A 12,384-nucleotide genomic window follows, 5' to 3' on the forward strand; every position below is an offset into this window, starting at 1 on the left:
TACCGAAATTTAGCTAAGCTTCTCTTAACAATGCCTTGTCAAAAAAATAAATTTCGAGAAATATTTCAATTTCCATGCCTCAAAAGATTTCCACGGGAACCCCATTTGTTGAGCGTAGGTAGCATTTTTCAATTTAGCTTTTTACCGCCACTTTGTTTTGGTTATCATGGGTATGGCTTTTATTTGTTCCCTTCCAATTTTTACTGGTAATTGGAGTATTGGTCTCGAATTTACCCTAGAAATTGTCTCAGTTCAGCCTGGAAAATAGAATAAATCCGTTTTAAAAGTGTAAACTTCGTTCTTCCATTGATTTGCATATAGTGGAGTAATCTTTTTGCAATGAACGTTCATATCTCGAACAACAAACTCAAACCTTGCATGAAATTTAAATCAATGAAAAAGAATTCTCTTATCTTGTAAACCTGAATAGTATAACGGGAAATTTTAAAAGGCCCCCCTTTTTTGTTAAAAGGCCTCCCCGCTAAAAGCGCCCCTCATTATAACCCATTTGGTTATAGGGCCCCCTCTACAAAAGAGCACCTCCTTCATCAATATTTGACCTAACGGCAAAGTTAACGCCGTTAGGTCAAACTTAACCCAAGACCAGAGATGTTGACCACGCCACATCATCATCTTCTCCGGTAGGTCGCCGGCCGGCCACTTCCGGCCGGCGACCTTCAAATTTTTTTTTTTTTTTTATTCTCTCTCTTCTCTCTCTCTCTCTCCAAAAAAATTTTTTTTTTTAACTCTCTCTCTCTCTAGAGATCTAGAGAGAGAGAGAGAGCAGATCCAATGGATCTGCTCGCAGACCTCTAATGGGTCTGCGAACAGATCCATTGAAGGTCTGTTCGCAGACCTTCAATGGCTGCACTCTCTCTCTAGATCTATAGAGAGAGAGAGAGTTAAAAAAAAAAAAAAAAAATTTTTTTTGGGAGAGAGAGAGAGAATAAAAAAAAAAAATTTGAAGGTCGCCGGCCGGAAGTTTGGCCGGCCGGCGACCTACCGGAGAAGATGATGATGTGGCAGAGAGAGAAAATGAGATGGAGGAGAGAAAATGTGGGTGAAATACACCTTTAAAGGGGGTTTTTTTCACCCATTCAAAGAGGGGGCCCTTTAACCAAGCTAAGTCAAAGGGTTTTTACTAAGTCAACGAAATCATGGGGAGGCCTTTTAACAAAAACGGGGAGGCCTTTTAAAATCTCCCTAGTATAACTATCTCTTGTGTCATGAAATTTAAATCAATGAAAAAGAATTCTCTACATGATTTCAGTAGCTTTAGGTTAAAAAAATTTAATTCAGTTTTTTAATGGTTTTCAACCCACCTCCCATCTCTGCTACCACAAACTCTTCAGACCTTCCCACTCTCAATTTTATCATTCAAGTCATCTCAGCCATACTAGAAACATAAAACTATTTAGTATGAAGAAAAACAAATGCTACTACCATTTCTCCGTTCCCAAGACATTTTCAATTATGTCGGTTCAAACTTTCCCCCTTATTATCCTTCAAGATGAAACCAATGAAAAAATTCCAAATCCAGAATTTCAAATATGGGATCGATTGGATCAAACTCTTAACTTTCCTTCAAGCAACACCTTCAACCTCTGTCTTATCTCAAATCCCAATTTTCACCACCTCTCGTGATGTCTACAACTACCTCGAATCATCTTTCTTTGCACAAATCACTGCTCGGACTCACCAACTCACATATCAACTTCAAACCATCTAAAGAGAAAACTTATCAATTACTGATTATCTGGCAAAGCTGAAATCCATTTCTGATTCCTTAGCAAATTCAGCCACTCCAGTCTCTCATGTTGTGCTTGTACCAGAGCCGTGTTTGAGGGGGGGCGGGAAGGGCGTCCGCCCTGGGCCCCCACCTCAAAAGGGCCTACTTCCTATAAAAGGACCATAGTTTAAAGGTTATATTATATGCAATACCTAATTAATCATCTAATTACTGCCAGCTTTGTTAGAAAGGGTGATTGATTTCCATGTAGCAGACACGGGTTCAACTCCAGAGTTCTACTTTTTGGATCTTTATTTTTGCTCCACTACTACACTTTGTTGTCTTAACCATTTTGTAACCTTTGGTGTATTTCGTTAATTTTTGAAGTGTTTTTCAAGGAATAGAATGTTAAGTGTTTTTTCAAAAAAAGAAAACCAATAATACATGAATACACATGTGAATCATCTATGATTTTCATCATCTTACATTGTGTTCAACTTTTTGCTCGTAATTTATTTTTGTACGAAAAGCCCGCAATTAAGTTTCGCCCAGGGCCCTCAAATTCTCAGCCACGACTCTGGCTTGTACAAAACACACTTAGTGGTTTAGGTCCGAGCTACAACCAATTTGCAACTGCAATAGAAACAAGAGAGGCATTACTAACTTCACTTAACTATTTCCTCTACTTCTTAATCAAGAAATGCGACTAAAGCAACTATCTTACACTTCTTTTGAACCATTTTCTGCCCTTGTTGTTCAAACCAATCAACCATCCACAAACAATTTCTACTCTCAACAACATGCTACAAATAAACAAAACAACTACCCCCACAAATCTCACTCCTTCTGTCGCAGCAGAGGTCGTGGCTATGAGGTCGAGGAACAGGAGGAGGATCCACTAATTACTATCAACAAGACTCGATTTTAGGCGCAGTTCCTAATACTTCTAATTTATATTATGTACATTGATCTCTTTGATCAAATACACCTAAAATATGAGTCTATTTGATCAAACAAATCAAATATATTCAGATTTGTTTGATCGAGCACATCTCAACCTGCTAATGTGCCCGATCAAATTAGATCTGTTGGAAGCTAAAAAAAAAAAAACAGAAGCAACATTTGATCTATGTGAATAAAAGAAAATCTAACTTGTTGATCTTCCAAAATCTTTTAAAAACTTCATATGAACTGTTGATCATCAACGTTTTTATAACAACTGAGCAGCATCAACTCATCGTTGGAGCTTTTAACATAGTACAACATAAACTCAAATTAACATCACAAACACAACACTACAGATAACATAAAAGATAAATACCATTTCTAGTTTCTACTGATTTATTTAATGTCGTTGGTTGAGGAATTGAGGTAGCAAAGAACTATAATCGACGAGAGAAGATGATCACTTGTAGAAGATGACAAGATACATTGCTTACTTGCATATGACATGAAGATTAAAGTCAGAGAGAACAAGAGGAGGGAGATTGGAGAAAGAGGTGCGAGAAGAGTGGAGATGATGAGAGATGATTTAGTTGTTCTGAGGGCTATTTATAAACGCTAAAGAAAGCTTTAGGGTTTTATCCAACGACTGAGATACAAGATTGAAGAGGCATATTATCCCAAACGTTGGATTATTATATAGGTTGGGTTATTTAGCAGGCGGGTTAAACGGGCTGGTGGTGGTCGGGTGATGGGTTGGAGAGCCTACCCTTGCCCCGCCTATGAGTACCCGAATATTGGGTCGGGATTACCTGAGCTGGGTCTCGGGCACCCATTATACTCTTTTGGTGCTGTTTTAACTATGCGGGCCTCGGGTTCTCGGGCCATTTTCCCAGCCCTAAGGCTCCGGTTGTAGAGCAAAATCAGATCCATCATTCTTCTGATCTTTAAGTCAAGACTGAGCTCAAGGTGCCTAGGAGACCCTTGTCAGCCTCTTAAGTCAGATTTCATATGACAGACTTGTTGCGGGTCCACTTCACTATTGGTTTAGGCCAGGTCTTACTCGTGAGTATTCGAAGATCTGGCACGTGCCACACAGGTCAATCAACTGAATTCTTTAAGACCGTGGCTTTGGGGAATGAAAAATCTCCGGAGAATAATTTCTCCGGGGAATCTATGTTTCTTTATAAAATCTCCGAGGGATATTTGGGGGAATACTGGAAAATAAATTAAGTTTTCCCCCTCTTTCTTCTTCCACCTTCTCTTTCTTCTTCCACATTCTCTTTCTTCTTCTCTGGAGAAAAACTCATTCGTTTCATCTCCTCCATAACTTCTAGCCAAACTTTTCATTCTTCCTTCTTCACCACTTCTCTTACTTATCTTCCCCCTCCAACCCCTGGTACCCTTAGTTCTCTAAAATCATAAACAAATTTAGAGAGATAAAGAGGGAAAAAACATTCTAAACCCTAGAAATCATCAACCAAAATATCTTGAAGCTCTTAATTAATCTTCTATGGGAAGTCCAAAGCAAGTTTTTTCATTCATTAGTCCTCCCCAAGTGAGATAAACACTATCTAAACCCTAGAAGTCAGTTAATTTTGAGCCTTAAAACATATTTTCATCACTTCTAAACATATTAGGTTTGTTTTCCATGTTTTAGGGTTTAGTGATAAGAAAAGAACAAAGCTTTGGAGAAGAAATGAAGACAAGAAGAAACACTTGGAATGAGTTTATGGTTTAGATCCTAGAAAGATTTTGTTTAAGTTTATAAATGTTCCTTCTAAATTCTTTTATGAGATCTTCAAAAAATTTAATTCTTTTAACTCCCAAAATTAAAAGCCCTATAGGAACAAATTAGAAATAAAAATGTCAATCTTCGTTAACCAATTTGTAGAGAGAATTTATTCTCCGGACAGTTTTCTTTATCCTCCAAAGCCTCAACCTTCTTTAACTATTCAAGGCTGGCTAATACTTGGCTCGGTATTCTTTTTAAGTTAGAAATCTTAAAATTAGTATAAACCGTCATGGAAGATTAACTTTAACTCGTTAAAATTAGAAAAATTTACTACTGTGAACATGGTAGGAGGACCCTCTGAAATACTGGGCACGCCCTTAAAATTTTGAGGTGCTGGTTCCGATGCCCAAAATAACGAGAAAACAACCGTGAAAAGTTTCTTCTCAACTATCAATCAGTTTCTCCTTCCCTGGGAGAATCCCCTTCCGTAACTTTTCATTTCTGATAGTAAAGAGAAAGAAGAGAGAGAGAGAGAAAATGGGGTTAGGGTTGCTAGCTCTTCGAGCTTCAAGGACTTCTGGTCTTTGTCGTTCATCTAGGGTTTTCGAATCAAGAAATCCTATAAATCCTTTCGTAAGATGGATCATTACCAAACCAGAGCTTCAAAAACCAGAAGCATCAGCAGCTGTAGCATCGGAACCAGCACCTGAAATTCATCCACCTAGGTCACCTGTTGGTGGTGCTAGGGCTCATTTCCCCAATCCCAGTGATGCGATCGAGGTCTTTGTTGATGGATATCCGGTCAAAATCCCTAAAGGTTTTACTGTCCTCCAGGCTTGCGAGCTCGCCGGAGTTGATATTCCTCGATTCTGTTATCATAGCCGACTCTCCATTGCCGGTAATTGTCGTATGTGTTTGGTTGAAGTCGAGAAATCCCCAAAGCCAGTTGCTTCTTGTGCTATGCCTGCTCTTCCAGGTAAGATTCAACAATGGTAAACTCAAACAAAAAGGGGACAAAAGAACTCCTTTTTATGTTGAAATCATACAAAAAAAATGTACTTGATAGTTGACATTGATCTAATTTTGTGGTTCTCTATTGTTATTCGACTTGATTTATTCGAATTCACTGTTTTAGGGATGAAAATTAAGACTGATACACCTATTGCAAAGAAAGCAAGAGAAGGGGTTATGGAGTTTTTGTTGATGAATCATCCTTTGGATTGTCCAATTTGTGATCAGGGTGGTGAATGTGATCTCCAGGATCAGTCAATGGCCTTTGGATCAGATCGTGGGCGTTTCACTGAAATGAAGAGATCTGTTGTTGATAAGAATTTAGGTCCATTGGTGAAGACTGTAATGACTCGTTGCATCCAGTGCACAAGGTCTGATTCACAATTACCCCCTTCCTCTTGTTTATATATATTGCTTTATTCAGCTCGAAGTGCTTAAATTTTCTTTTGTTTTTTGAACTTCAAATTAACACTTATTAGGGAAAATTATAAGATAAATACTGGCTATGTTATATCATGATAGCCCCCCAGTTCTTTACAAAATCAGTGTAGGATTATGTTTTAGCCCCCAGTAGGCCTAAGTAAGTCGTGGGAAAGACCTCCAACTTACACCCAATATTCATTATGTCAGCCTAGACCATTGATTTGGACTGCTGATTCAATACCTGATAGAAATAGGATTTGTTGTAATTGACTTTAAGCCCTGTGGCGAGTTCATACCAAACCAAGATATCTTTTAGCTTCCTAGGCTGTCTTGGATTTTCCTCCATGACGAACAAGGTATCATTCGCGACTTGCAGGTGGTTTACCCTTCCTTGCTTTGAAGCGCTTGATCCCTTCCTTGTCCTCCGCTTTCTTCATACGAAAACTTTGTACTTCTACCACCAACGAGAAGAATATGGGAGACAGGGATCCCTTGAATGATGCCCCTAGAACTTTGAAAAGGTCTGGCTGGGTTTCCGTTGATTAGAACAGAGAAAGATGCTGATGATATGCATCCGTAAATCCAAGACCTCCATTTGTTGCCAATACTCATCTTCTCCATAATTTGATTCAAGAAATCCCAACTTACCCTGTCGTAAAATTTTTCTAAATCTTCTTTGATTTGGAGGCTGGGTCTTCCTTCCTTTCTTCTCGAGTCAATAAGTTGGTTACCAATATGGACTCCGTCGAGAATCTGCCTGCCCCGACGAAAGCCCCCTGGAAAGGAGATATCAGGCTCACTAGAGCTTGGGAAAGTCTATTTGCCAGCATCTTGATAACTAGCTTGTGGGGATCTACGAAACAGGCTGGTCGGTCGAAAGTCCGCTAACACTTCTGCGTTCTTCTTCTTAGGTGCACAAAGAACGTTTGATTAGCTTCGAACCCATCAAGGTTGTAGCGAGAAACTCACTAACCAAGTAACCATATCCTTAAAGTCAATTTTTTTCAAAACATCCATAAAGTAAATTTTGATGATATCCCAACACCTTTTAAAGGAGATAGGGAATTCGTCTGGCCATTTTTCATTGAAGGTAGCTTCATGTTGTCAATGCCATGGCTCCGTGTATAGGTGACGAAGTATTTGGCCGCAGCTTCGATGGATAATGATTACCATGTTTGCTCGAACGCTATGTGAAAGCTGTAGAGACTAGTCCGACATAGAACAATGTTAGTCTGGTTATCAAGTATATAAGATCTTATGGCCACTCCACTCATTAAATAATCGTCAATTGGTTTTTAAACTCCGTAATGTTTGGATATCATATTTCTCTTACCTCTCGCAATATTTATATACATACCCACACATATATTGTTGGGGATTGAACATGATCCTTAGGTGTGAACTTGCACGAGCTTAGAATGCTAGCAGTTAACCACAAACTAGTATTACCTATTGAAAAAGTCAGTTTTAGTGACCTGGCATTCAATGTACAGGAAGATGCACCTTCCTAGAATCACCCCACTTCTCTGTACTAAGTACGGTACTTTTAACTCTCATACAAGGTCGTTTCAAGAACTAGATTAGGTTCACTTGAGCGCGATCATTTTCTCTTGACATTGTTACTGAAATAGTGAAATTATCAGAGTTAGCTAACATATATTTGTCATATACACATATATGGCGCTAGCTAGTGAAGAAGTGCTTGAATGGTGACAAGTGAGCACGAAGTGGTTAAAATTATTGACTTGAACTTTGATGTTTTGTTGGAATTCCTTCAGTGGATAACTTACTAATACTAAGCTTTGATATGTACAAAACCTTTATGTAGTTTTCTTTAGGTTAAAATGACTCTTTAAAACTCTTGGCATGAATTTTCACGACAGGTGTGTGAGGTTTGCTACTGAGGTTGCTGGGGTTCAGGATCTTGGCATGTTAGGTCGCGGCAGTGGAGAAGAAATTGGAACTTACGTAGAAAAACTTATGACAAGTGAACTTTCTGGAAATGTGATAGATATCTGCCCTGTAGGAGCTCTCACTTCAAAACCTTTTGCTTTCAAGGCTCGAAACTGGGAGTTAAAGAGTACTGAGACTATTGATATCACAGATGCAGTTGGTTCAAACATCAAAATTGACAGTAGAGGTCCAGAAGTCATGCGAATCACTCCACGGTTGAATGAGGTTAACTTTGCTAACATTACTTCATCAAAATTTACCAAACATTTTTGGTTATGATAAAATGATATGCCTAATCTTGACTGTGTCTTGCTAAACTCCGCCCTTTTTTAATATAAATGACTGTTTATGTGCATACTTAGTTGCTTGTGTATTTGTATTGTGTCATGAAATACAGTTTTGTTGAACAGCAAGACAGATAGAGGATGTGTTCGTGACCACTTCCTCTTTAGAATTATATTCTAGTTCTTAATAACATTTATCTTTCAATTTTCTGCTCTACATTTAGGTTGAAACATTCCTTATTTCCATAGGGTTGATTACTGGATCTAAACATTCGTCTGACAGTCTTGCATTTGTAGTTCAGATGACTTTCACCACTTTGAGGGATGAAGACTAAAGTAGTTTGTTGTATATCGGTATCCGACTAAATTGCTGCCTTGCTAATGCATCAGTAAATCACATCAGAAGCTCCAAACTTTAGCACAATAACCCCTAGCTGCTAGTATCATCACCAAGTTGGTCCATATATTGTATAACCATTAAAACCTCTAAATTGTTATGTATTCTTCCTGAAAAGTATAATTGGGTAGTGTCGTAATTAGTTTGCAAATTGAAATCGCAAAAATAGTTAAAAATTATTTTAAGCATGAAAAAAACCTGTTGCTCACTTACATGTAAGAGCTGAATTTTCTGCTTTCGTTTCAATCTAGTTTCATGTCTACTAGTACTACGTATGTACTTAACTAACTGTTAGGATGATTGAGAACTATTTTAACAGAATGAACGACTATTTTTTCTTCTTTTAGTTCGATGCCATGCACAGTTATTTGTTCATAAGAATCATAACATAATCAGTTAGGATATTTCTTAACCTGCCTCGTTATTGAGTCATTGAGACATAGTGTTATATAGATACTATTATTATTTTAAACTTGAACATGTCATGACGAATCCAGAGATATGGCAGGACATTAACGAGGAATGGATATCAGACAAAACACGTTTCTGTTATGATGGTCTGAAGAGGCAGAGGTTAAATGATCCTATGATACGTGACTCTGATGGACGGTTCAAGTCTGTTAGCTGGCGTGATGCCCTTGCTGTGGTTGCTGAAGTTGCCCATCAAGTTAAACCCGAAGAGATTGTTGGTATTGCAGGTCAGCTATCTGACGCAGAATCCATGATGGCACTAAAAGATCTCTTGAACAAAATGGGATCAAATAATGTGTGGTGTGAAGGAAATGGTGTTCACCCTCAAGCTGATATTCGTTCAGGATTCCTTATGAATAGCAACATTAGTGGTCTTGAGAAGGCAGATGTCTTCCTTTTGGTTGGTACCCAGGTAGACACCCGAAATCTCTCTTAATTTGCTCTTTTGTTTTCATTTATGTTGACGGTACTACATATGTTTATTACCTCATTTTTCAAATTTACGGTCTTTACATTGTGTTATGGCATATGCACTGCTCAACTTCTCTATTTTGGTCAAATTGAGCAGTATTCTGCGGAAAACCTCTTTCATCATTGGGTAGGCCCTAGGAGGTCGGATATGAAATCAAGTCTTGTTCCAATAATAGCCATTCTGTTCACCATTTGAATTTCAGTTGCAGTCTTGTTAGACTTGTTGGTTGAAGTTTCCATTCATTAAACTTCAATTTTCTGCTCTTCAGTTATTAGAGTAGGAAACTCATTCCTTAGACTGTAAATGAGTGATGTGAACTTGTTGGTTAAAGTTTCAACGGAGGTAAAGAATTCTTAGGAGAAAATTGAATACAAATATAGAGCAACTGAAATTCAAATAACTTTTATTGAATTAAACTTGTTAAAAATTAAATTAGGGTTTCTCTCTCTAGAAACAAATAACATCTTAAAAGAATACAACTGGTTCACGTGGGATCTCTATACATCTAGAAGGTTTTCATTTTCTCCAAGGCTCCAGGCAACTTTCTAGATCCTAAAAGAACTAAAATGAGAAATATATAAAAAGACAAAGATAAAATCAGCGACTAAAATACAGGGAGATCCTAATCAAAATAGACACAATGAAAATAAAATTCTCTTATAGAGAGTATTCACATCACTGAGTGTTACTGAAATTCCATCACACTGCTTTTTACCCCTCACACTCGAGATGTATCTGCATCATGTGATAACTATCTGTTTTTTCTGATTGTCATCTGATACTTTTTATGTGGATCTATTTATAATTGAAAGATAAACATATACTTGTTTAGGTAGACTGATCACAAGTATGTACATGATTAGATATCTACCCTTTCGCAACTATCTGACACCAACACGTAACTTCTCTTTGTAAGATAGTATAAAACATATGAAGTTCCATATTCTCTCTTTAATCTGTTTATAAATTGTAGAAGTATCAGCAAGACAGCTACATCTACAATTAGCTATTAAGTTCAGAACATGAAAAGAGTTTATTAATTTTTTCTGCAGAAGAGCTACACCCACAAGGCATAATGATTTGCATGCATTTTGCCATTAAAAATTTCATTTTCAGATTTAATAATTTCTTAATATATTTATTTTTCTTAATGAAACACAGCCAAGGGTAGAAGCCCCAATGGTGAATGCAAGAATTGGCAAGACAGTCCGAGCAACCAAAGCAAAGGTTGGCTACATTGGTCCCCCAACTGAATTCAACTATGATCACCAACACCTTGGCTCAGGAGCTCAAACCCTCCTTGAGATTGCGGAGGGTCGCCATCCCTTTTGCTCTACAATCTTATCTGCGAAAAATCCCGCCATTGTTCTCGGTGCAGGGCTCTTTGAACGGAACGACAAAGACTCGATATTATCTGCCATTGAGACCATCTCAAAGCTCGGAAAAGTTGTAAGGTCCGATTGGAATGGGCTTAATGTCTTACTTCTTAATGCTGCTCAAGCTGCAGCGCTTGATCTCGGTCTGGTACCTGAATCTGTTAACAGCATTGAGAATGCAAAATTCGTTTATCTAATGGGGGCTGATGATGTGAACTTGGAAAAGCTTCCAAATGATGCATTTGTAGTCTATCAAGGGCATCACGGAGATAAAGGTGTATATCGTGCAAATGTAATATTGCCATCTTCAGCGTTCAGCGAGAAAGAAGGGACATACGAAAACACTGAAGGTTGCACACAGCAGACACTGCCAGCAGTTCCCACTGTTGGTGATGCTAGGGATGATTGGAAAATAATTAGGGCACTATCAGAAGTTTCAGGAATCAAACTTCCATATGACTCACTTGAGGGTGTCCGGACCCGTATCAGTACCGTGGCACCAAATCTGGTTCAAGTGGATGAGAGAGAGCCAGCCAGTTTTTCAACAGCTGAAATGAAGCCAGAGTTCTCGCAGCAAATGAGCTTGTCTGCATTTGGATCAGCAGTTGAAAATTTCTATATGACTGATGCAATTACTAGGGCATCAAAGATAATGGCACAGTGCAGTGCTTCTTTGTCAAATAAGTAAAGCTTATTGGACCAAATTGCCATCTCCCTCCCTCAATAATCTGTAAGCATTTCATCAAAACCTTTTGCAGTCTTGTTAGTCTTCTCTTGTTTTCTTTTATTTCTTCTGCTGAGTTAAGACGATTTTTCTTAAAACACGAAGCCGTCATTATCTTGTTCCAATAATAACCATTCTGTTCACCATTTATTTTGGTGATTTTGAATCGAAGGCAAACAGTTATGGTCAAATTTGTTAAGTGCTTGTTTGTTGTCAATAACGCTAGCATACATTTTCTAGTCAGAGGTTATTTGACTGTTGTTTTTTATAATATGCAGATGCACACATCCGAGAAATGTTAAGCTTATGTCAGTACTAGCGAAAAATATAACCTTTTATTGTCATCGTCAATAGTTAGGAAACTTCGTCATGTGGTAGTGTGGATATTCTTTTTTTTTTTTTTCTGTTGAAAGAGTGGATATTCTTGTTTGGAAGAGTACTCATGTTGTTTGGCAGTGCAAAGTAGGAATACTTTCGCGCGTACTAAAAGTGCATTGGGTTTAGAATTAGATATTGTGAAAAGTTCATTTGGTGAAATAATGATGATCCCGAAAGCCCGGAAACTTAATTTGGCATTTAAGTTTAATCTATTTATAGTTTTGGTGAAAATTGTGATGGTGATGGTATTGGTGGTGGTGCTGCTGCTGGTAGGGGCACTAGTGGTGAGATGGTATTGATGTTGCAAATGAGGGTGTGATGGTGGTGGTGAAGTTATAGTGTGATAAGAATAGACAGTCGAATAAAATTAGGTTGTATTTTTTTTTTACCATGTTGAATTTAGGAAAAGAACCTTTAAAAGAGTGAAAATTTGACCAAGTAAAGATGGAAGTTTCGTGGTATTTTATCTTTATCCTTGTTCAATGGAAA

At 37.9% G+C, this 12,384-nt stretch overlaps 1 protein-coding gene across 1 annotated transcript; it reads left to right on the forward strand.

Moving 5' to 3' along the window:
* The first annotated feature begins 4,876 nt into the window (after positions 1-4,876).
* Positions 4,877-12,126, forward strand: LOC147548338 (NADH dehydrogenase [ubiquinone] iron-sulfur protein 1, mitochondrial-like). The gene is made up of 6 exons (XM_086666218.1): positions 4,877-5,382; positions 5,542-5,788; positions 7,724-8,018; positions 8,983-9,357; positions 10,579-11,523; positions 11,796-12,126. The coding sequence occupies exons 1-5, from the start codon at positions 4,944-4,946 to the stop codon at positions 11,479-11,481; spliced, it is 2,259 nt and encodes a 752-aa protein (XP_086522344.1). The 5' UTR covers positions 4,877-4,943; the 3' UTR covers positions 11,482-11,523; positions 11,796-12,126.
* The last annotated feature ends 258 nt before the right edge of the window (positions 12,127-12,384 follow it).

The sequence above is a fragment of the Eschscholzia californica genome, unplaced genomic scaffold (assembly GCF_041429995.1).
Source record: "Eschscholzia californica isolate CP2 unplaced genomic scaffold, dmEscCali1.0.p SCAF_3, whole genome shotgun sequence".
Classification (NCBI taxonomy): Eukaryota; Viridiplantae; Streptophyta; class Magnoliopsida; order Ranunculales; family Papaveraceae; genus Eschscholzia; species Eschscholzia californica.

What these genes read in the sequence shown, in the direction of transcription:
- LOC147548338 (XM_086666218.1), top strand. Translation starts at nt 4,944, where the DNA reads ATGGGGTTAGGGTTGCTAGCTCTTCGAGCTTCAAGGACTTCTGGTCTT. An exon ending in TCACTCCACGGTTGAATGAG is followed by an intron (nt 8,019 to 8,982) that starts GTTAACTTTGCT and finishes GAGATATGGCAG; the next exon opens with GACATTAACGAGGAATGGAT. An exon ending in TCCTTTTGGTTGGTACCCAG is followed by an intron (nt 9,358 to 10,578) that starts GTAGACACCCGA and finishes AATGAAACACAG; the next exon opens with CCAAGGGTAGAAGCCCCAAT.